A 22,663-nucleotide genomic window follows, 5' to 3' on the forward strand; every position below is an offset into this window, starting at 1 on the left:
GTTTCCAAAAATTGACAAAAATGTGTATTTTTTCTTTAGTGTAGTTTTGATGCAAATTAATTACTTAAGTTAAAAATAATAATGATCTTGAATTTATCTCCATTATTAGTAGTCAAACATTTTTCAAGTCTTTAATTTAGTTCTGACAGGAAAAATGAGAATTTAAAGAGCTGCAGTGTGTGACAGGAGACACATTTACTGTTCAAACTCATTCAATACTGCACGAAGACCTGCTGTTTACCAAAGTCAAATGAAGTTGTTGTAAATGATTCACATTCAGAAGTTAAAAAATGGATTGTACAAAAACAAGCTCTTGTGTTAGGTTCACTCTTCTCACCCAGTAACAGTGGAGGTAAACAAAGGTGGCTTTGTGTGAAACTTTTTGTTCAGAGCTCACAATGACACAGTCACTCACATCAACAACAAAAAGTCCACTGTGAATCACAGAGCAGCCGGCTGATGAGTGTGAGTGTAAACAGTAGTTAGGAATCAGTACTGAGATTTGATAACAGATGTTTGAATGCATTATAACTTAGAAGTCTGCACATCTGGTAGAACTTTGGTCTGCAGGAAGTCCGACACAAGTGGAGCAACGACTTCAGGGTTATTCAGGTGGACGTGATGGTCGCCAGGAAGGGACACCACCGCGTGCTGAAATACACACACATCATGACATCAGTGTGACATTTTTTTAAATTAGATGTGACCACATCTTTATGTATGGGATGCTAAAATGTACTGAAACTAGACCCTAAACTCATTAGAAAAATGTTCACTGTGGTCATAAATCGTGTGAGAAGTACATAGACTGCCAGTGGAGTCGCCCCCTGCTGGCTGCTGACCATTAAAACTGCAGATTTAATTGTGCTATTGCACTTGATAGCATCCAGCAGTAGCCTTTGGAGCTGAAAAACAAAGCCAACACAAACTGCAGTTCCTGAAGTGGCCACTAGATGGCTCAACGGCCAACCAAACCACAAAAACACACATTTACAGCCAGTGGCAGCGCACTGAGCTTCAAAACTGCTCTTCTTAAAACAACTCTCATCTTTATTCATGGTCTATGTTTAGCATTAACTGTTTCTTACCTGCCTGCACATCCTGATCTAATTATCAATTATTCAGAGTGTTTTGGTGAATGCCAGTATTTGTTTTCTAGCTCTCTTGTGACCTCTGCCACTGCCCACAGGAATCGAAACATTTAGGGGTCTGAATCACTGGCCTGGTAGGGCCCTCTAGACTGTGTCCACTACTTTTAGATGGGTTGAAGATCCCATTGTCTTTGTAAAAAACATTTGAACCACATAAAATCACTTTTCTTCTCCTAAATTTAACTGATTAACTGGGAACAGTGAGAATGAAGCACGGCAGTAAAGTTTCAGGCTTGAGAGATAACAATGAGTTAAAAGCAGCTATAAAGCTCTGTAAAGCTCAGAGAGCTGTGGATTCAGCCAATAATTCCCTGTAGGAGCATCACTAACAGTGGGCTCTTTCACAGGGTTTTTATAGTCACTTGATACATTATTGTCATTACAGAAAGACTGATCTCAGCTTTGAGCTTCTCTTGTTTCACACAAAAGAGAACTCGCTGGAGACGTAGGGCTGATGCACATCCTCTGCTCTCCCTCACATCAGCGGCATCTGACCAAGATCCAGTATGTAGGTCAGTGCTGAGGTTCACAGCTATAAAAATGTCTGCTGCCTCTGAGATGTCATGCTCATACTCATACTGTGCTCCTGCTACTGTTGCATTGCTGCAGCCGTCTGTCTGTCTGCTAGGCACAATTACACACAGGCTAAAAATAAACAGATGCAGGCGTGCCTATTTAACAAACAGACAGCTAAGGTATACTCACATTTCTGTCCCTGTAGGCTTGAAGAAGTGCTGATGTGAATTTCTTTTGTTCCGCTTCAGCAAATATTTTCTCAAAGCCGTCTTCTGCTCTGTAAGGACAGAGATTATGTGCTAATTTATTCTGGTAATTTGTAGTTATTAGTGTAATAAGGGAAATGTGAGGCACCTTACAGAACAACTAGAACAGAGGCTTGTATCTTCGACTGCATCTCCAGGCTCTGCTCCAGACTGATGCGAGCTATGTTTTTCTGAAAACATAAACAAACCATTGTGTGCGTGTACTTTGTGGTACCTTAGGGAGAAATGGGCGCACTTCAGCAGCCACGTACCAGATTAATCCGAAAGTCTCGGGTGAACGTCACTCCTTCGGGAGGAAGACCACATTATTTAGAGTGAAGTCATTTTTACACCTTTAACTGACTTCAAAGCAGAGAGGAGAACATTTATACCTCCATCGACTTCAACTAGACCTCGCTCTAGAAGGATTTTTGCAGACTGTTCAGACAGAGTCCGGTTCACAGCCATCAGCCTGAAGGGGGTCCAAACAAAGTTAGTGAGAGTTCACTCTGTCATTTAAAACAGCTGAACTAGGATAAATAGTACCTCGTCACTGCCTTCTCATACGTGTAGACTCTACTCTTCTTCTCTTCCATCTCTTTTTCAAACTTAAGCATGTCGTCCAGCCCCTGCCTGATCACTTTGGACATTTCTTTCTGTAAGATAGCACATAAAAATATGAGGAGAGCAGCTAAACAGTGTGAAATATTATATAGAATTATGATGTGACTGCTTAACAAAGACCCTAAGGACTAAGCTGTGCCAAAAGCACAGTGCTAAAAGCTTTAATTCAATGTGATGCCTTTCAAAATGTCACACAACCAACATATTTATTCAGTTCTTTACAATCTAGACTTTATCAGACATTGACATGAAGCCTTATAATGCAAATCAAACCAAATAATCAGAGGCTCCATAAGCATGGTTGCTTTGTTGGCTACAGTTCTTGAAAGGCCCTGTTTGTTTGGATAGATACAGCAACAGCGTTTGGTTACAGCTAATATGACTGTGTTGATAAAATATGAAAATAAAATGTCAGGTCTTTGTTTTAGCTTTTACACAGGTCACATTTTTGAGCAGACATAGATGATACTTGTGATGTGAAATCTTGGGCTTGCAAGTCAAACAGCACTGTGATTCTCCTCTTGCTCCATTCTGTATTCATGTCAACCCTTAATTATCATTTTTTAGTGTGACAGAGGATTCAGCTGGTGGAGGCCGGGATGCTGAGGCTTCTGGGCAACACTTGAAATTCAGAGCATCCGCTGATAACGTTCAAAAGAGATTGCATTCTGCCTACGTTGAGTCAGTTACCTCCCTGAACTTAATCTCATTGTGACCAAATTAGTCAGCCTTTAAGGCTTCAAAGCAGCTTCACTTTAGGTAGAGGTATTTAACATTTTTATCCTGTCTGTTTGTAATTAGCTTTTTATCACTATTTTGTGAAGAAGGCTGCAGGGTTTAGTAATGAACGTGTGGCTGCTGCATCACTGAATAACGTTTTCAATAAATGGACTATAATGGAATATAAAAAAGTACCGGATCTGTAGGTAAAAATCCATAAGAGTCCAGCAGCACGAGAGCATCCACCATCTCAGGATACAGAGAGCTGAACTGTGGAAAACAGTATAAACATCACACAGTACTGTCTATAATATACATTAATCATAAGATAGGATGTCCACCTACCATTCCAGCAATGTTACCACCTGAAGTGAAAAATATATATATATATAAATAAACATAAATATAAATATAGTGGCCGAATGACTGAAACAAACCACAAACTTTTTAAAGTTGTAACTCTTTTATATGGCTGCACTCACCCATGCTGTGGCCAATGATGGAGAATTTGTTCCATTGCAGAGCTGTGGGAGTAATTTCACACATCATCAACCAGGTTCAAACACTGAGACGGTTTTTAGTTAGAAGAAAAGCTGCGATTTAACTGTCATAAAGACGTGCCAAGCAGCTGCAGCAATTTGGTTCAAAGTGATAACATGCTCATTAACATTTGTTCTGTATCACTACATTATGCCTTGTGAAATGTATGAAAAATCATATAACGTAATCAATAATTGTCACCATTATCATCATCTTTGCAGCACAATTAAAAAAAATTTTTCACCAAAAAGACAAAAGTAAGTGAACCCTGAGTTAGGATTTGTTCCTTATTGAGCACTGATTGATCAGAGTGGAGATTTGTTTGATATGTTTTACATTTCCTCTGCTGCACAGGGAAGCCAGCAGTACTACACTACGATGTTCTAAATTATGTAATACCCCACTGCTTACCACAGTGTGAGTGGGTCTTTATTTAACTGTATTTTGGCAGCTATAGAAGGACAACAAGGTTGAGCTGGTTCGCCTCTTTGTCACCTACAGGCTGAATGAGAAAGACTTCTCAGGTGACAGATGATAAGTACTCAAATACAGTAAAAGCACAGTCTTTGGGGATTACAGCTTTCCTTGTTGCCTGTAATCATGACTGCTTTACACTGTCTAAACTTAATTTGATGCCAATCACCCATCCACCGACATCTTTACCACCATCTATAGGTGAAAAAAGATCCCTCTCTGTCTGTGTAGAAGTTTAAGACATTTTTACAAGTAATGCAAAGTGTTTCAGGAAACAGATGGTTGTTGATCATCATAATAATGTTAACTAAACTGATTATCAAGCTAATCATCTGCTTAATACAACCTTAAATCTGTGCAACTTGGCCTTTTACAAGAGGTTAATCCACTCGTGCCACTCATCAGGGGCAATTTAAGACAGCATGTGACTAAAAATGATGTAAAGTGGATAAAAAACGGTCCACTGAAAGTAGATGTAAAGATCTAAATTCCTGAATATGCATGTTCTGCAACTTCCAGAACTCACACACCGTCAACCACTCTGCGTATGTCCATCACATATGAAGGGAAGGCATACAACACTCCAGGAGGGCGATGTGATGAGAAGCCGTGACCTGCCAGGTCCACTGCCACATATCGGCACTCTGGGTGGAATGACAGAGAGAAGGACTGAGAGTTTACATTTAACCAACAGAGGTAATAACATCATCATAGAACATGCCTGTAGGAAAGAAAAAGCTTCAGTACTTGAGGAAGCAGCTGTTCTAACAGCACCTGCATGCTGCTCTGCACAGTGACACGCTTTCAAAGCCAAATGGAACCAAATGCAACGCAAGGGTGAGCTGAAGAGTCTCACAAAGGAGGCAGCTTTTGACATTACAGCTCTTACTCTAAACCTGTTTCTAGATTGTCTACAGTAGGAGAAGTTGAACATGCTGATATATAAATGAAACAAGAACAACATGTAGAAATGTGACAGAAAACCTGAGGCTGTAATGAAAGTGAAAGTGTTAAAAACTATGATGTGTCATTGTGAAAGATTTCTTAACTACTACAATAATATTTACCTTTCGGCAGGAGTGGAATGAGGGTGTTGAATGTACCACAGTTGTCAGCCCAACCATGCAGGCACAGCACAGGACGACCATGGTCAGGACCCCAGACTTTACCTCGGATCTCTCCCCATGGGACTGGGATGGAGAGCTCTGAAACTACACACAACACAACCTTGATTTACAAAAAACATGCATTTTCTTATATGAATACAGATTATTGAGCACAAATATTTATAGTTGAATTATTGAAAGATTCCTGTATTATATGCTTGAAGTGAAATACCTTGGTGTTTCGGACTCAAATAAATACAAATAACAAATCAAACAAACTTTGCAGTGTAGAGACCCAATTAACTCAAACAGCCCAAATATTATTTAAGTTAATGTGATGAAATTCAAAAAGACCATCTGTTTGAACAACCAACATGTGCTTCAGGACCGACTAAAGAAATGTATTAATAATATATTCAGCACCTAGTGAGAGGTCTGCATTAGGCAGAAGGAGATAAACTATTCATATAGTTACTGACCTCAAACTTTCTGCATATTCACTTTCTTCTACCTCCAACCAAAAGATAACAGTGACATGCAGATTCTGACCTCGTCTGACCTCACCTTTAGTAAAAAAGAAAACTGTACACTCTGCAGCTCATACACAGCAGTCTCATATGTATTCTGCTCACAAAGACAAGCACTGCTTTTATGAAAGTGAATTGACAGGCAAAGTTTTAAATCACCTACAAGGTCGTGTAAACATTTACTGGAGTCCTGAATATTTCTGTAATCACGACAGACCCTTCTAATCATAACCAAAGAGACTCAGACCAATAAATAACTTTAAATATGCTCTTAACCCTTTGTTGTCCTCCGTATAGTTTTTTTCTTCTTCTGAGCAGGCATCTTTGTTCCTATTCTAAAAACTTCAAACCCACAATTCAACTACAAGTATTACTTTCACACTTGTTTTCTTCTGTCAAGTTTTCAAAATCGATAATAAGCGAATACAGCTGCATTCTTACCTGCTTGTTTCACTGCACTGTTTGTTAGGTGTCTGACGCCTTTCAAAGCTTGTATCATTTCTGAGACCACTTCTACTGAACTTCCGATGTGACTAAAACATATAAAATACACTGAAATGTCTCCTAAGAAGCCACAAAAACAAACTTGTAATCAACCTGAATTGAAGGCTGTACAGTGCTGTTTTCCGGGTGTTGAAAACCATGTGATGAGTCTTGAGGTATGCTATTGGATAAGTGTACACGTGGTCTCAGAGTCTGAACCAATCACCGTTGAGACTTACCTCTCACCCAGTGTGATGTGAAATGTCAGCCAGCAGAGGGCCTGATGGTGTTTTTAGTGCTCACAGGTGACACAGTACAAACTGAAATAAACGCTGCGGATTTAGAGATTATAATATGACACAATCAATATAAAGAGTGCATATTATATCAAAATGAAAGTTTGATTATAATAATATAATATAATTTGCGTCCCCTCCCATTTTTAGGCTACCATGAATAGTCTACAGTAGTTAATGAATTTCAGAAACTGTCTATGGGCGTTTTAGCCCTGGATCTTGCCTCTTAGGCTACTTCCGGTGATACTTGGTCTGTTCCAGAGCTATCACTTGCTTTGTCAAGTGCTAGAGCCGTTAGATAGAAGGCAAGTATGTTCCATGCTGGAAAAATACCTACCACCATACACTGTGGCATTCAGAGTTAGCTGTAATCTGCAATTCACACAGTCTAGTCTCCTTCTACCAGTTTAGTTGGTAATAATGCTTAAAGGTTGTTTTTTTATCATAGGACCAACATTAAGCAAGATGAAGTTTTTGACATATTGAGACTGATCAAATAAATATTTCACATAAAACCAATATTAAAAACGTCCCTTTAGAATATGTTACATACATAAAAAGATGTCAAAGATACATTATTGTGAATATACAGTTGACCTGTATATCTTTTTACTACTTGACCCCTCACATCTCCTAAATGTGTCTATTGATCCATTAAATCATGTGAGCTGCAGTGTGAGTGTGTTGTGTGTTGTTAATAACTAACTAAATGCATGTTGCAGACTAAAATGATACTTTTCTGGAAACACTTAACAACAGGTAAATGCATGCAGCCTGAAAGGATTACCTACAAAACTGGCTCAACAATTTACAGCCTGGAATACTGTACTTAAATTACACTGTTTGAACAGGAATCAAAAGTGAGATATTAGGTTGCAAAAAATAGAAATACAATAATTATCTATCGGAGTATGAGGATTAAAGCTTCCAGAGTTACACATTTTAAACATATCAGATGTTTAAATTAAATTAAAAAAAATCAAAACATTACAATTATGATTTATTTGCAATAAGAAAACAAGGGTATCAGCTGACGTTTCTGCAGAGTATTCTGTGTATGTTAGATGGTGTTGGGCATTTGTCACTGTACAGAAAATTTTATATGTCTTAGCTGTGCTGTTTCAGAGAGCTTATTCCCAGCCTGCAGTACACCGACTTTTACTGTATGGGTTTCTGTTTAACTGCTATAAACATTTAAATAATTATAAAGCAATCATCTAAAGAAGCGGTGTAATTTCCAGCACCACTGTAAAATATGATGACATTAAAGAAAAGAAAAATAGAAAAAACAAAACAAAAATCAGACCGTAACCTGAGGAGCATAATTAAATGTAATCCCTCTGCTGGAGACGGTGCTGAGGAGCCAGATGAAGTGAGGAGAGATGCCGAAAGTGGGAAATGATGTCCTAATCATTCACCATCACAGTGCTTATTGTGTTCAGACAATGTTAAGGAGCCTTGTCGCCATGCTAATAAGAAACACACACAAGTTTAAGGTATGTGGTGTCAGCTCTGTTTGATATAAACAGAGTGGACAAAAATACCAGGTTTAGGTTAGGTATCAAGTTTCATCCTGTGTATGTTTTTTATAGTTTTTGAAGTAAATGGGATTTGAAGGCTTACACAAAATAAATGAGATGATGTCTGTGCAGAATCAGGAGATTCTGGGTTGAACATTTTACAGGTGTTGTGGGCATTTTAGGAGATGTGCAGTGAAAGGAGGTGGTCAGATGGGAGGGCTGGAATAACACGACAGAGGGAGGGAGTATAAAAGGTCAACCAAGTCAAAGCCAGGCCAAGACGAATTTGGTGTAATCACACGGGATATTTCACAACCACCGCAGGTAGGTTGTAGCTTTCTTTTGCAATAATGTTTTGAAAAGACAAAATGAAATGTGTGGATTAAAAGCAAAGATTTGTTTTAAAAACTGACATCATTTAAATTTTATTCATGGTGCATTAAAATGTCCTCAGGCAGAATATTTTAGTGCCAAATTTAGTGAAATAAAATAGGTCTTATAGGGCTTTTACAAATTAATTAGCCAAACAAAATTAATAAACAACCTTGAAGACAGCAAATACAAAAACAGTAAAGTGAAAAAGAGTTCGTTTGCATGCTTTTTAAAGCCATGTAAAGCCAGCAGTGAGTCTGATTTCATCTGGCATACATTATTTAGAGCTGCATGATACAGACTGACTGAGGTCAGCCGAGGTCACTGTGTTTGCCTCCTTCTTGTGAAGAGTTGCCCTTGAATGAAGTGGTGACTTCTGAAAAATGCAATGCCAACACAAGGATAACATATTGTGTTAATGCAGAATTCTTTTTTTATTTCCTATGAAATTAGGTTGTAATTACTCATGTGTATTCACTTTCTCATCAGGCTGCATCTCTTTGGATCATGGCAGACTTTGATTTGGTTCTGAAGCACTGGGGTCCAGTGGAAGCAGACTACACTGGCATCGGGGGTCTGGTTCTGACCCGGTCAGTGGTTCTGAAAAGATAAGATTACGCTGTTCTGTGGGTCAGACAGATGGCAGAGCTGCAGGCAGGATTTCAGAAACACAGAGATCTCTCCATAATAATTCAACACAGGTTGAATTCATTGATTAGATTCTTATACTATCTGAACCATCTTTTTTATTTATGCTGTTTCATCACATCACCATGGAGATGCTGTCGTCTGCAAAAAAATAAAGATAAATTAAAAGTCATATTTTTTCAAAATACTAGCCGAGCTAGGACTTTGGTGCACAAACATGTCTGCCCAGATAAATGCCTGGAAAATAAACTTCATATTATCTCAGTAGATGCTGAGTTTCTGGTTATATGTGTTATCTGTTGTCTTAGTTTATTCACAGAGCACCCAGAGACCCAGCAGTTGTTCCCAAGGTTTTGCAACATTGCTCAGGCTGACCTGGCTGGAAATGCAGACGTTTCTGCCCATGGTGCCGTTGTGCTGAAGAAACTTGGTGAACTGCTGAAGGCAAAGGGCAACCACGCTGCCATCCTGAAACCTCTGGCTGTCACCCATGCAAACAAGCACAAGATCTCTATTCATAACTTCAAGGTGAGGACGGTGCACATGAGGGAATGCTTCAAAAATATTTGTGTCGTTTTTTTATTTTCTGTAACCATAAACAAAATGTTTTATTATTTATTATTTTCTTTGTCTCTTCAGCTGATTTCTGAGATTGTGGTTAAAGTCATGGCGGAGAAGGCGGGGTTGGATCCTGCTGGGCAGCAGGCCCTGAGGAAGGTGATGGCCGTCGTCATCTCTGACATTGAAGCCAACTACAAAGAGCTGGGCTTCTCCGGCTAAAGATCAATGGCACGAGAACATGTACAACATGCAGTAAAATAATAGCATATTAACATAACTGCAAAGAGCATAAGACGCTTCACAAACTAGCTTTTATTGCAGGGTTGCTTCACTGCAACACATAGCAGACATTTTCTTTACTGTTCAGTGTGTACTTCCCGCTAACAGAAAGTCTTTGTGGAAATTTCAATATACTGTAAATCATACTCTCACATTATCAATAAATCTCTTTTGACCATTGATTCCCATCCTTGTGTGTAATTTTCTGAACACTTTACATCTCACAGACAGACTGTTAGAGACCTGCTGACTGAAATCAGGTTGAAACACGTCAGTGCTATCAAAAGGCTCCACTTGAAAACCAGCATTATCTGTTGGACTCTCCTTTCAGTCTTCTGTCACGCGATCCATGTGGACGTGACCAGTTGCTCACAGAGGAAACTATTGTCTGTATCACTCAGTCCACTTCCTGACACTGAACACCCAATCAACCCTTTGCTTTTCAAGAATACCCCAACTCAATCCCAGTCCCCTGTGTTACACCTCAACACTACTGCTGCTGGTAAAGTAAGACAACATTTAAATCTGAAACTTGTGACCCATTTCTCAGTTTACAGTCATCTCGAACCAGGTTGTTTCCCATTCAGCCACACTGAATTTTAGATGGGGGGGAAAAGTGAAAGGATTTAAAAGTAAAAGTAAATAAGGCATCCAATGTCAAGTAAATTATAGAAGTAAATTAGAAGTAAATTAATCAAGAATACAGATTTTGATAAGGTTTAAGAAGGTCTTTTCATGGTTTCAGAAGAGGAGTGACAGCCTCTTAATGTCTTCCCAGGACAGCATAACAAGGAAAGATGGTGTTTGGGCTCAGACATAACAGTGAGTGATTAAGTATTTTCTACAGGTTTATGGCAGGAGATGAACTGTCTCACAACAGTTATCTTACAGTGAAACATGCTGCTCAGTATTCATTCGTACTCCACACACCAGCGCCACATCAACTCAACAAGGTAGAATACAACTTCATTCTACACACGCACTGGATAATTGCTGCTCCATGCAGTTCAACTATATTTGCTGTCATTAAAGAGAAAGAAAAAGAAGTTCAACACATTATTAAATTGAGTGAATTTCCCACACAGTGAGCAGCAGCTGCTGTAAAATGCTGCTACTAGAGTGACGTCATATTTCCATGCTCTTATCAGGTTCTTTCTGTCCTTGAACGCCTGAAATAATAAAACACCCAAAATCACATTTCTGCACACTGACCCTTAGCATTTGTGTCCTTTCTAAGTGGAAAGAAGTGCTCATTTCGCTTTGACTGAGTGGTCAAGTGCTTCTGTCATTTGAATTAAACAAGCCAGATATCTGCGTTATCAATGACATTCCTCTGGACTTCTGACTCCTGGTCGTCCTTCCAGTTCCTGACGAGGAGCCAAATCAGTGTTTGGTTAACTTGTTTGATGAATAACTGCCATGATGATAATCTATTATTAGTGTTTGTGGGTCCTATGCAGACGTGACACCAGGCACAGCACCTTTGCACACAACGCTACCTCCTGCACTGAAACTTGATCTAAAATCTGTTCAGCCGACTGAGCCGAGGTCAAAATCTCAGGTTATTTAGCAACAAACATGGAAAAGAGAGACAGGGGAGGAGAATGACATTAATGATGAAGGAAACCACTAACAGTAGGTGAGGTTTCACTACACATTATTTGTGTAACAAATAACATTAACGAGGATATATTATTGACCAAATTGACATTGCATGCCTTGTGACATTTACTCCTTCTGAACCGTTTCACCTCTTTACCTTCTAAAAAGTTGGTCAAATGCAAATCCCCCTGTGCAAACACAATGCAGAGTAAACTGAGGAGTTGTTTCATTTGTGTTTGTGGATAAAAGAAGTCAGAAATCTTCTATCAAAAAGTTATCCAGTGCTAATATTACTTACACCTGCATTTTTTCCTTATGCTAGAACATCTGCTATGTCCATTTGTACACTGTACAGTGTAGCCGATGGTCCTGCTTCTGCTGCAGGATAATGGAATATATATGTATATATGTAAATATATATGTATAGATTACATTATCCTGCAGCAGAAGCAGGACCATATTCACACATAGGTGAGAATCATAAAAAAATCATAAAAGAACAACAGAAAGAGCAGCCACTACCAGCCGATAAAGAACATATGATGTGAAATAAAAAAGAGAGCATGCACCGATAACAACAGTTGAAAAAATCATTGACTCCTTCTGTGGGCTAAAGGGTCAATGATTTCAGTTTATGAGGATGTAAATGTGAAAAAAAGCCAGATATCACTGACATTCCTCCAGCCCTCTGACCCCCAGGTGTCCTTCCAGATCCTAACTTGAAGCAAAGCAGTGTCTGCTTAACTTGTCTGACAGATAATTGCCATAATGATAACTATTAATAGTGTGTGTGTGTGTGTGTGTGTGTGTGTGTGTGTGTGTGTGTGTGTGTGTGTGTGTGTGTGTTTGTTGTGTGTGTTTGTGTGTGTGTGTGTGTGTGTGTGTGTACATGCAGACGTGACACAAGGCAGAGTCTTTGGTGATAATCTGGAAGACACGCCTCAGCTTCCTTTAGCTGACAAACAGGATGAACAGAAACAGCATCTCATAAATGCTAATATCTCTGAGTCAAGAAAACGCACTTCACACAGGATAGAAAACGTGGATCCACTCATTCACCTAACCTTCTTTATCCTACACAGGGTCACAGGAGCTGCAGCCTATCCCAGCTCTCAGAGGGTGCTGCCCTGGCCAAGTCACCACTATATTGCAGGGCAACACAGAAAACATAGCTTTTTATATGTTTACGTTTTTTATTATATCTATAATGTACAGATTTAACTAATAATATTTACTGCCACAAATAAATAGAAATATAAGGAAACCAAGCAAGATACCAAGTAAGGGAAACTCAGTGGACCTAATTAAAGCTCGGCTGGTCGATGTCTGGGGGCAGAGTGCACCTTGACAGGTTTGACAGGTAGAGAGCAGTAGTGATAGGAACAAGACCTGCTGCCACCTTCAGGATAGTCCACAACCTCTCTGCCGCGCTGGCCACACCATCTGGTGTCTAGAGGGAAGGAACAAGATGACATTTGATATTTTACTGTCGACAAAAGCACAAAGAGCACTAACTGCTAATCCACAATACACATGCACAGCAGCTGTCTCAGGGTTTGTGAAAAAGACAACAAGATCAATTTAAGGATTTACTGTAGTTCTTTTAACAGAACATCCTTTCTGGTCCAAAGACTAAGAAAGTGAACTGAATGATCAAGCAGACTTACTGCCAGTTAAGCTGCAGTTTACACTGAGACAGTGATCTTTCTGTTGCTGTAGTGAGCAGTGGTGTCAGTGTCAGTGACAGGTCTGCTGGTTCTGTCTGAAAACTGCCTCTTTTGGTTTAACTGTATGCCGCCTTCCAAAATTAATTTCTAAGTAATGTCACAGCTTGTGGCACAAAAAGATTTGTTAAATAAATGAGGAAACTAGTTGTTTGGTTACGCTAAAATCAATACAAACCTTATCCTCTGCAAACAGCAGGGGGCAGTGAAGCGTAGCAGCCAATTTTCTGACAGCATCCAGACGCTCCATGGGGACTGAAGCATTACGGCCTGCAAAAGTCAAAAACGCAAAAGGTCAGTCTGTCATAGAAACAGGAGTAAAGCTGAACTGAAACTTGGTCATTTTGTATTTTAGATTGCACGGTGTATTATGAAAAGTGTCCTCTTCCTGTTAGATTTAAAAAGATTGGAACTGAAAACACACCATTTGTGACCATGAAGCAGACTTTCCCAAGGAAATATCCAGGGTCCAAATATTTCAGGGAGGCTTCTGCTGACTGAAAACTGTGAAAACACAAAATAATCTTATATTTTCATATCAGAAATATCAAGAGTGTTTTCCACGCCTGAATAAACCAGGTTTGTAGATGATTTTTTAGGTACCTGAGCTCTGATGTCAGGTTAATAATGAACACCACCAGGTCTATCCTGGGACGACTGTCATCGCTGTCCGTTGGTAGAGGGAGACTCTTACTTAATCTCCTGTAAGGTACAATAAAGGCACGTAATGTCAGGTAGAATGCAATTGCTTGTGACAATGATGAATAATAATGAGTTCCAATAACAGGGTAGCAGACAGGGTTTCCAGTTGTGTGGTAAATGATTCTCCTTCATAACAGACCCCTGACTTCAGCAGTCCGCACGATTAACTGAGCTCTACTCACACATTTACAGTGACGCTGGTCTCCTCCACCAGGGCCTCGGCTAAACTCTGCTGGAATTGCTCCTCATTCTCTACCAGCTGTAGAAAAAAAACACTCCAAGTCAGCACAAAATGTGCTCATCCTATTTTGTCACATGAAGTGAAAACAGGAAGAAAAGAATGTCTGAAATGTAATATTCACAGGAAAACCTCCAGCCACACCTGTACTGTCCTTTTCTCCCTAACAGCTGTTAGTTGTTAGAGTTGTTACTGTGTCCCCTCAGAATTTTCTCTTCATAATAAAAGATGTTGTTGCTCATCAGACAGGAAAAGGTTAAAAAACCATCTCTAACAAGTTTGTAATCCATAAATTCAGACAGATAAAAGGAGGAGATTTATATAAGGACACAAAGGACCTCAGGTTAACTTCTAACTAAAGGAGCACATCGGTTGATGTTAATGTGAATGAATCCACCATCAGGAGAACAACCTTGGTGTTTATGGCACAGCGGCAAGGACAAAGCCACTGCTCTCCAACACAGCATTTCAGTCAGTTTGCCAAACATCATGTTTGGAGATGAAAAAGCACTGCATTCAACCATCTGGACATCATCCAGTCTCAAACGTGGGGGCGAAAATGTCCTTGTTTAGACCTGCTTTGGTGCATCTGGGCCAGGACGGCTTGCCCTCATTGATGTACCGATAAAATCTGAATTACACCAGTAAATTCTGAAAGAATAGTCAGGACATCTGTCTGTCTGCTGAATCTTAGGAGACACTGGGACATGCAGCAAGAAAACAAACCCCAAGCACACGAGTCATTCTACACAGAGGAGGTTAAACAAGAACAAAATTAAAGCTTTGGAATTCCCATGTCAAAGTCCTGACCTATATCCAATAGAAATGCTGTGAAAGGACCTAAAGGAAGTAGTTCATGCGAGTGAGAAAACCCACCAACATCTTAGAACTGACACGGTTCTGAGGAAGGAGCTAAAAAACCCGAAGCTGCTGTAGGGTTCAGATACTTTTAACTCAGAGATATGTACAGATATGTAGAAATGATTCATTTTCTTGAATAAATAAATGCCCAGTTATAATATTTATGTTACATTTGTTTGATTGAGTTCTCTTTGTCTACTTTCAGGACTTGTCGAAGCCGCACTGTATGAACACGTGCATACTTTTCTAACTTAACACTGTTTCCTGTGTTTGGAACCATTTGACCTATAAAACATCAACCATAAACCCTTTTTAAACATGTAACTCGTATCACTGGAGGGAATAAACAGCAAAGAATTACAGAATAAAAGCTACTGTGAAATCGGTTTCCGCTAAGGTAGGAAGATACCTCATAATATTTAAACTATTTATCCAAACAACAACAGCATCGATACACCTAACTACCACTGTTAATGTGTTTTGTAAACCTGTCTAGCTGAAGCTGATGTCCGTGACAAACTAGCAAGCTGACCTGAGAGCAGCTTCACAGTCACAACACAGTTTGTGTGTTGGCGGCGCTGCCATTCGGCTTCGTAAAACACAAACTCACCAAGACTGTCGCTGTGTTCAGAGCCGGGAGTTTACTAAAAGGCCTCAGCTGCGACATCCTCGCGTAAAAACTCTTTAAAAAATGTTAGCTTCGTAAAAATTTAGTATGTTTCAAGTCTGTGTAAATAACCTCTAGTCATTTCTTTCCTACGCGCTTCTTTTCCAAACGTGCGTCTGACGTCATGACGCTTACGCTTCATTATTAATTGTCTCCTGCCACCTAGGGACTGCCGGGTGTACTGCAACTTATCCTTCACGGCCAATTGCACAGTAGATTGTACACAATGGAGACAAAGACAAACAGCTAAAATACACATTAGGAAATGCTGTTCAGTGATTCTTCTTCGAAGGTAAACTATAAGTATCCCAAACCATTTAATCTTTAATCTCGTGCTTTTTGTTTTATATGTACAGGTAGTCTTTTTTTAGACAGACCTGTGTGATACAATTTAGTACAACAGCTTTGCCAACATCTACCAGTACTAAAGCTCAGAATCTTATAACCTAGAGGACATAATCTGAAATACAGTTAACAGTTAACCACCAGAAATTAGAAAGCAAACTGTACAACAGTGTATTTGAATGGAAGCAGAACTTTTTATTTACTTTATGGTGGCACAGCAAAGTAGATCTTCACCCCACCTTCCCTCCCCCTATGTCCAGGCCAAATCACAGTATGTAAATACTATGCATATCACCTATAAGCCTTCACATGTCATTTTCTGAGTGGATAATTTCCAAATAGTGTCTTTCAGAGGTTGATGTGATTTTTTTTTATTCAAAGCAGAAGCTCATCTTTAAGGATGTGTATCCAGTTTCAAAATCAGGTTGTTATGGGCTGAAGGCAGCAAATAAAACACAAACATTAGAAGTGCCTTCAACCATTCACAGCTCATTTGTGCTATGCAGGATGAATGAATCAAACCTGTGAAATTAATTTACAGCTTCTTAACTTGATATAATCATTAGGGAACAGGAAAATAACATTGATAATAAAGATGCAACTAATGATAAAAAAAATAACAGCACTTCATGTGAAAAAAATGAAATAAAAACAGACTTTAAGTAGGGTTGTTGTCTTTTCACTCACTCTTACCTCATCACTGTGAAAATAACAGTACATAAGATTCCACAAGATGGCATAAAAAATGACTGTACTGTGTCCAGGTCAGTCTAGCATCACACAGTCTTATAAAAGCTGGCTTGCATGTTTCCTTGATCACCACCACTGCAGTTGTCCCTAACCCCCACCCAGGCAACATGTTCCTCTTTCAACATGAACACACATACAAAGTCAACACACACACCAGCATGCTTTCATGTTTCCTCGCTCCTTTTACTCCATAATATATCCAAATCAAAGACTTCAGTGGTATCCCCTCTTCTTCATATCTCCCCAGACTCTCGCTCTTCAGAGCTGGAGCGCCGGTCCCGCTCATATGACAGGGATCGCTCTCGTTCCCTGCCCTTGGTCATGTCCGGAGAGGGGGACCTTTCCCTGTCCTCCCATTCTCCATACTCTGCTTTGTCATCACGCACAGCCTCTCCAGCACCCTCTCTCCACTTCTCCTGGGACAGCGAGCGCTCTTTGTCACGAGTGTGAGATGATCTTTCTTTGGAGGACCTGTTGAAAAACCACAGCCACAGACTGTTTTTAAAAATATGCTTCTTTTCTCTTAGGTTCTATATCTGGAAGCTCAGCAGAGGAGTCTGTTGGTGTAAAACATCTACAGGACTGACTTGTTGGTGTGATAATACATCATATACACAGAGCTGTACACCAAATGAACAATGTGTAATCACTGGTTACACGAGACAAACATTTAAGTGATGGATGGAATCCACACCTCTTTCTTTTGTGTCTGTGGGAGTGGGAGCGTGAGCGATGTCTATCCTTGTGTCGATGTTTCCTCTCTCTTTCTCTCTCCCGATCCCGATCGCCTCCTTCTCTGGAACGGGATGAGCGGTGGCGCCTTGAACGATGGGAGGATGAACTACCTCCATCCCTGGATAACAATATAAACAAATTTAAAACATTTACATTGTTAAAAAAGGTGGGTTGCTTGGTTACAGTAAGAGCTACAGCCTCCGAAATCCTCCTGAGATATATATGTTGTCTTAATGTATTCAACCAGACAAGAGTCAGCTGTCTCAGGTAGAAGACTAACCAGATGAAATCTGTACATGGCTACTACATTAGCCTTCAAACTGGGTGAAATTATACATAACTTGCAGATTTTCAGCATACCTGTACCGGTCTCCACTTCTAGATCTTGACCTATGACAGAAAAAAAAACACGTTTAGGCATTTCAGCTAACTTGTGCACAGTAAACGTGGAGGATGACCATGTCCTACCTTCTTCGCTCCCTGTCTCGCTCTCTCTCCCATTCTCGCTCCTTCTCCCTTTCTCTTTCTCGTTCACGCTCTCGATCTCGTTCTCTTTCACGTTCCCGCTCCATCTCCCACTGTCGCTCTCTTTCATCTTCTCTTTCACGTTCTTCTCGTCTTTTCATTCGCATCCTCTCTTGTTTATCTTCAACAGCTTTCTGGAGTTAAATAAATGTATAAATCAGCACAAAGGACTAGAAGTAGGGAAGCTCAGTATCCTCTTTCAAATCTCTTCCATCTTGCCAATTGTTTTGTATGTTATCAAAAAATATTTTTTTCTGGCACATGGCTTTGAAAGGTGCTACATAAATAAATACATAGTCCAATACAACTGTGCATATGCCTCAATAACTACTCTATCCCTGATCAATACTCTGTAATGAGCTCTGTTGATACTAGTTCTGGAGCATCCTTACCCTTAGCTTATCAAGCTTTTCCCGAATTTCAATAAAGCCGAGGTGCAGTTTGCCCCCAAAGTGGTCGGCCAGACGACGATCGTTGTCATGGAGACCCAAGTAGGCTGAGCACACCTCACACACCCGTAGTTTCTGTTGCTGGAAGCTGGAGGCTGGCATCGAGTTCCTGTACACATCCTGGGAGAACAAAGATTTCAGCTCACAGTGACTTATTCATAATCAAACCTCTGCACTGTATTATTTTGGATTTTCTGTTCTAAGACATGTTCATGGATGTCCAACACAGGACGCAAGCAAGCAAAATGTTACCATCAAATAAGTGTGTCACTAATAAACAAAAGTATGTCATAGGCGTGGCCACACATTTGATCAATTTAAACACAATAAACGACAACATTTGTAATATATAATATATCTGACCTCTGCTTCTTTCTTTAAGGCCCTGGTCTTCTCCACCTTCTCCAGCAGCTGCTGGGCTTCGTCTACGTTCCCCTCTCCTCCCAGCTGCTCTGCTCGGGCCAGCAGCTTCCCGATCTCTTCATTTAGCTCGTGGACACGTTCAGCCTTTTCATGGCAAAACAATAAGTGACAAAATAAGTTTACGCTCTGAAAAAAAGCAGCTAAAACAAACATACACAGCCAGATTTTCACCTTTGCAGCCACTTCAGCACTGATCTCATCCTGCGTCTCTGCTAGTCTCTTCTTTGCCAGCTCAGTTCTCCGGTCACAATCAGCGATGAAAGACTGAAGGTGTTCAGCAGCCTGCGATGGAACCATATTATATTACTTTACAGGACAACTAGGTACCTCCACTACCATCCACGTCAATCTTAGTGTGATAATAAAGCAGTGTACTGTGCTATGTAGCTATACATAGTGTAAAGAATATATATATATAATATATATATATAGCCATGAGTACTGTTTACTTAGAAATGATTAGATCATAAAAGATGCAGTGTAAGACAGGAAATGTACAAATGGATTTAACCATAAGTACTGCTGAGAAGATACATCTCTGACTATTAAAGGTCAGCAGAGGTTGCTTAAATATTTCATTTCATGAGCTCTTTCAGGTATTGACACTAGAATTGATCTTTCTTCTTCTTCTATCTTTAAATTCTGGAATGTAATGTTATGTTATCACATGCAGTTACCAATGTAAAGTTAATATGTGTCCCTATCAGATAAAGTCTTTCAGCATCAATCTACAGAAGATCCAAAAAGATTCTGGTATGTTTTTATCATTTTTAAAGCACTCCTACAGACAACTGAATTCAGTTGTTATTATGGGGAACCACAGAAAAACACTGGATATATACTGGAGAGAATCTGGAGAGCTATACACATGAGTGTGTATACAACTTACATCAAGTTCAAAGAAGTATTCTTGTTCCTTAGAAGCGATCTCATAGTCGGCTCTGAGGGCCAAGTCGTGAACCTTGATACACTCTCCCAGGTCCATTCTCTGCAGGAATCAGTCAAATAGTTATCAGGCTTGTACTTTAATTCCTGGAATTTGCCCTTATATGCTTATAATTCCTTGGCGTTAAACTGACATCCTGAATAACAGATTTTTTTTTACCGACATCAGATGAAGTATTAGAATTTGTGTATAATGTGTATATGTGGTAGAGTGTAACATTTACTTTTGTTTTGGCTGTCTTCTAGCAGACTGGTTTTAAAATGAAATTGTGACTATGAGGTTCAACAACTGACTCTTATTTGAGTGTATTTAAAACATCACATCAGATACACACTGTAGGAATCAGCCTAGTCGATTTTAATCTTAGCAAGTTGCACAAAACCAATTTGTTCATTATATAATCTTGTGCAGCTGATGAAGTCTATCCGCAAGATAAATCTTACAAATAGTGAAACAAACACTTTCACAGATCAGTAATCTCATGTCCTTAAAACAGTTCTTTGTCTCATTTGTTAGCTACACTTGACTACACTCATTTCCCCTTTCTCACATACGTACATTTTAATAAATGTTCAAATGAACCAATGTGTCAGCAAAATTAATCTAAAATGTTTGAGGTAAAAATAAAAAACAAAAAGTATTTTATTCTTTCTTCCGTGATTGAGCATGAGGACCTATTAGATTTATTTGCAGCCATTACTGTTTGTAGAACTGTGTGTAAAGTAATAACTCCACTTTCAGCTTTTACATCAATAATATGCAGTTATAGCTCTAACAACTCACAAGCCGTATAGAATAAGAAAACGTAGGTCAGGGCAAGCAATCCTGCATGTTCACTACGTTTTTACTGCTGTACTTTTGTTCAGAAGTTGTACTTCTACTTGTAACTTGTAAATGACTTTTGAGGACAATGTAGTGGAGTTTATTAGTAGATCAAATTAATTCTATCCCTGTTAAGACATGATCATGCTCTCTGTGTGTTTAAGTATCATACTCACCGTGCCTGACAGAATGTCATGAGGACATGAATCCAACAGGTGACTTTTGCAGACTCGGTCATCTGTGAATTTGATTCTCTGTCGCATAGTGTCACCTTAAAAAGAAGAAAACCAGAACAGAGGTAGCCGTGGGTTTAGTCTTAATCCGTTCTTGAGCTAGTCATGCGAGTAAAATTTTGCCCGAAAATAAATGAATTACTCTGGCGAGACATTGCATCCATCAGTAGACACAGCTGTTTCTATATACATGCAAGCTTAAAGTTATCTGGCAAGTCTTACAAAGCGAACACCTGGTAGAAAGAGACACTGCGACCAATACAAGAGCAAAGTGACCAGGACTACATAAAGTGTTATTGCTGTGGGTTCTACATGTGACAACAACTCCTAAAGTCCACTCATACAACAGGTAGCTAGCCGGTTAGCTGTCCTCATGTTAGCTAGCAAGGCATGCCTCACTGTCGCTGTCTTAGCTTGCCGGCTAAGCTAGCAACAATCATTTACTTCTTTCTTAATTTTATCAGTCACAGATATAAACCACAACGAGCTTTGCTCACCATCCCTCCCTGTCCCCATGAGCTGGTCCAGCATCGCCCGCATCTGTGCCTGGGCCGACATGTTTGTCTGGGTGTTTAGCTAACGCTGTGTGAGTCAGTCCTCGTCAGCAGCAGTCTTCACACATGCAGCCTCCTCCACTGCAGGCCTCGGTGGCTCCTCCAACACAACGCGGACAACTTTTCCCACAATGAGGAAACCTCCGTTTTTCCCTCGACCCAGCCGACTGATTATGTGTAAACCTAGTTAAATCTTCTGGTTATTAGAACACTTCAACAAAAGCTATCTGTGACTTTGTTACGATGGATGGCTTTGGGTCGGCTGAGCAAGTGCACCGTCTGTTTGAAAACTGCTGGAGTCCGCTGGTCGGCTCGTGTGACGAGTTGAGACAGTTTTGGCTGTATGTATACAGGGCGGTATGTTAGCTAACTAAACCTGTATAGAAATAAGAAAGTAGTTCTTCTATTACATGGTATCTAACTGCATTTCCAGCCACTGAGCTAGAAGTTATCAAGTTTGTTCAACGTCCTCTCTTCCGTCTTCCCGTCCGTGCGCGTCACCGCGGAGCGCGCTCTAGTCCTTCCGCTCCGAGGAAGTGCTGCAGTCAGCCACGCGCACTGGTAGGTTTGTGTGACGTAGCAGCCAACTGTCATTTACGTTTCACAATGCGATCGAGAAAACATTTTTGTATTAATACAGAGACATATTAATTATTCTGTTGACAACTTCTGGCCCATTCTCCGCCTCACAGAAACTTTGATAATTAAATATAAAAATGAACGTCATGCGATACTATCGGAAAGGTCAATTGGTAAAACCGTATTTTTTGCGTTAATATACTACTAATGTCTACTGTATTGATTATATTTAGGTCCTAGATTTAGGCCTTAATATATACTATATAATAAGTAAGTTCAAATTGGCTCGCACCCACTGACATCCATTACCTAAGACTCATAATTTAGCGTTACTAACAGATATGTAAGACCAAACAGAACATAACGTGTATAAATATTTTAATGTATTTAAATCGTTGAATAGATAAACGTCAGCGGGACTGATGGTATTATTGTATTATTGTAAA

At 39.7% G+C, this 22,663-nt stretch overlaps 4 protein-coding genes across 4 annotated transcripts; 1 reads left to right on the top strand and 3 right to left on the bottom strand.

Moving 5' to 3' along the window:
- Positions 1–176: 176 nt before the first annotated feature.
- On the bottom strand, positions 177–6,563 carry serhl (serine hydrolase like). The gene is made up of 13 exons (XM_028405808.1): positions 6,501–6,563; positions 6,345–6,436; positions 5,338–5,481; positions 4,801–4,914; positions 3,739–3,780; positions 3,602–3,621; positions 3,452–3,526; positions 2,459–2,568; positions 2,305–2,384; positions 2,185–2,219; positions 2,027–2,103; positions 1,857–1,944; positions 177–651 (listed from the first exon to the last, which is right to left on the bottom strand). The coding sequence occupies exons 1-13, from the start codon at positions 6,545–6,547 to the stop codon at positions 526–528; spliced, it is 1,050 nt and encodes a 349-aa protein (XP_028261609.1). The 5' UTR covers positions 6,548–6,563; the 3' UTR covers positions 177–525.
- Positions 6,564–8,467: 1,904 nt separating this feature from the next.
- mb (myoglobin) lies at positions 8,468–10,244 on the top strand. Its single transcript, XM_028406053.1, has 4 exons — positions 8,468–8,526; positions 9,064–9,164; positions 9,531–9,750; positions 9,862–10,244. Exons 2-4 carry the CDS (start codon positions 9,082–9,084, stop codon positions 10,000–10,002), a joined length of 444 nt encoding a protein of 147 aa, XP_028261854.1. The 5' UTR covers positions 8,468–8,526; positions 9,064–9,081; the 3' UTR covers positions 10,003–10,244.
- A 2,601-nt stretch (positions 10,245–12,845) lies between these two features.
- Positions 12,846–15,956, bottom strand: pane1 (proliferation associated nuclear element). Its single transcript, XM_028406001.1, has 6 exons — positions 15,800–15,956; positions 14,273–14,349; positions 13,992–14,090; positions 13,813–13,892; positions 13,567–13,658; positions 12,846–13,114 (listed from the first exon to the last, which is right to left on the bottom strand). The coding sequence occupies exons 1-6, from the start codon at positions 15,854–15,856 to the stop codon at positions 12,965–12,967; spliced, it is 555 nt and encodes a 184-aa protein (XP_028261802.1). The 5' UTR covers positions 15,857–15,956; the 3' UTR covers positions 12,846–12,964.
- Positions 15,957–16,556: 600 nt separating this feature from the next.
- On the bottom strand, positions 16,557–22,279 carry LOC114435836 (putative RNA-binding protein Luc7-like 1). The gene is made up of 10 exons (XM_028405756.1): positions 21,582–22,279; positions 21,028–21,122; positions 19,973–20,071; positions 19,255–19,365; positions 19,024–19,167; positions 18,604–18,780; positions 18,155–18,345; positions 18,047–18,076; positions 17,646–17,804; positions 16,557–17,422 (listed from the first exon to the last, which is right to left on the bottom strand). Exons 1-10 carry the CDS (start codon positions 21,640–21,642, stop codon positions 17,185–17,187), a joined length of 1,305 nt encoding a protein of 434 aa, XP_028261557.1. The 5' UTR covers positions 21,643–22,279; the 3' UTR covers positions 16,557–17,184.
- Positions 22,280–22,663: the final 384 nt, after the last annotated feature.

This window comes from Parambassis ranga, chromosome 1 (genome assembly GCF_900634625.1).
Source record: "Parambassis ranga chromosome 1, fParRan2.1, whole genome shotgun sequence".
NCBI classification, from domain to species: Eukaryota; Metazoa; Chordata; class Actinopteri; family Ambassidae; genus Parambassis; species Parambassis ranga.

Coding starts and splice junctions, on each gene's coding strand:
- mb (XM_028406053.1), top strand. CDS start 9,082: ATGGCAGACTTTGATTTGGTTCTGAAGCACTGGGGTCCAGTGGAAGCA. Junction 9,165..9,530: donor GGGGGTCTGGTTCTGACCCG/GTCAGTGGTTCT, acceptor CTGTTGTCTTAG/TTTATTCACAGAGCACCCAG. Junction 9,751..9,861: donor TCTCTATTCATAACTTCAAG/GTGAGGACGGTG, acceptor TTGTCTCTTCAG/CTGATTTCTGAGATTGTGGT.
- pane1 (XM_028406001.1), bottom strand. CDS start 15,856: ATGTCGCAGCTGAGGCCTTTTAGTAAACTCCCGGCTCTGAACACAGCG. Junction 14,091..14,272: donor ACCAGCGTCACTGTAAATGT/GTGAGTAGAGCT, acceptor TGTACCTTACAG/GAGATTAAGTAAGAGTCTCC. Junction 13,893..13,991: donor AACCTGACATCAGAGCTCAG/GTACCTAAAAAA, acceptor GTGTTTTCACAG/TTTTCAGTCAGCAGAAGCCT.
- LOC114435836 (XM_028405756.1), bottom strand. CDS start 21,642: ATGTCGGCCCAGGCACAGATGCGGGCGATGCTGGACCAGCTCATGGGG. Junction 19,366..19,972: donor AATACTTCTTTGAACTTGAT/GTAAGTTGTATA, acceptor GTTCCATCGCAG/GCTGCTGAACACCTTCAGTC. Junction 18,077..18,154: donor CGAGACAGGGAGCGAAGAAG/GTAGGACATGGT, acceptor TTTCTGTCATAG/GTCAAGATCTAGAAGTGGAG.
- serhl (XM_028405808.1), bottom strand. CDS start 6,547: ATGGTTTTCAACACCCGGAAAACAGCACTGTACAGCCTTCAATTCAG. Junction 5,482..6,344: donor CAGTGCAGTGAAACAAGCAG/GTAAGAATGCAG, acceptor TGTTGTGTGTAG/TTTCAGAGCTCTCCATCCCA. Junction 3,781..4,800: donor CATACGCAGAGTGGTTGACG/GTGTGTGAGTTC, acceptor TTACTCCCACAG/CTCTGCAATGGAACAAATTC.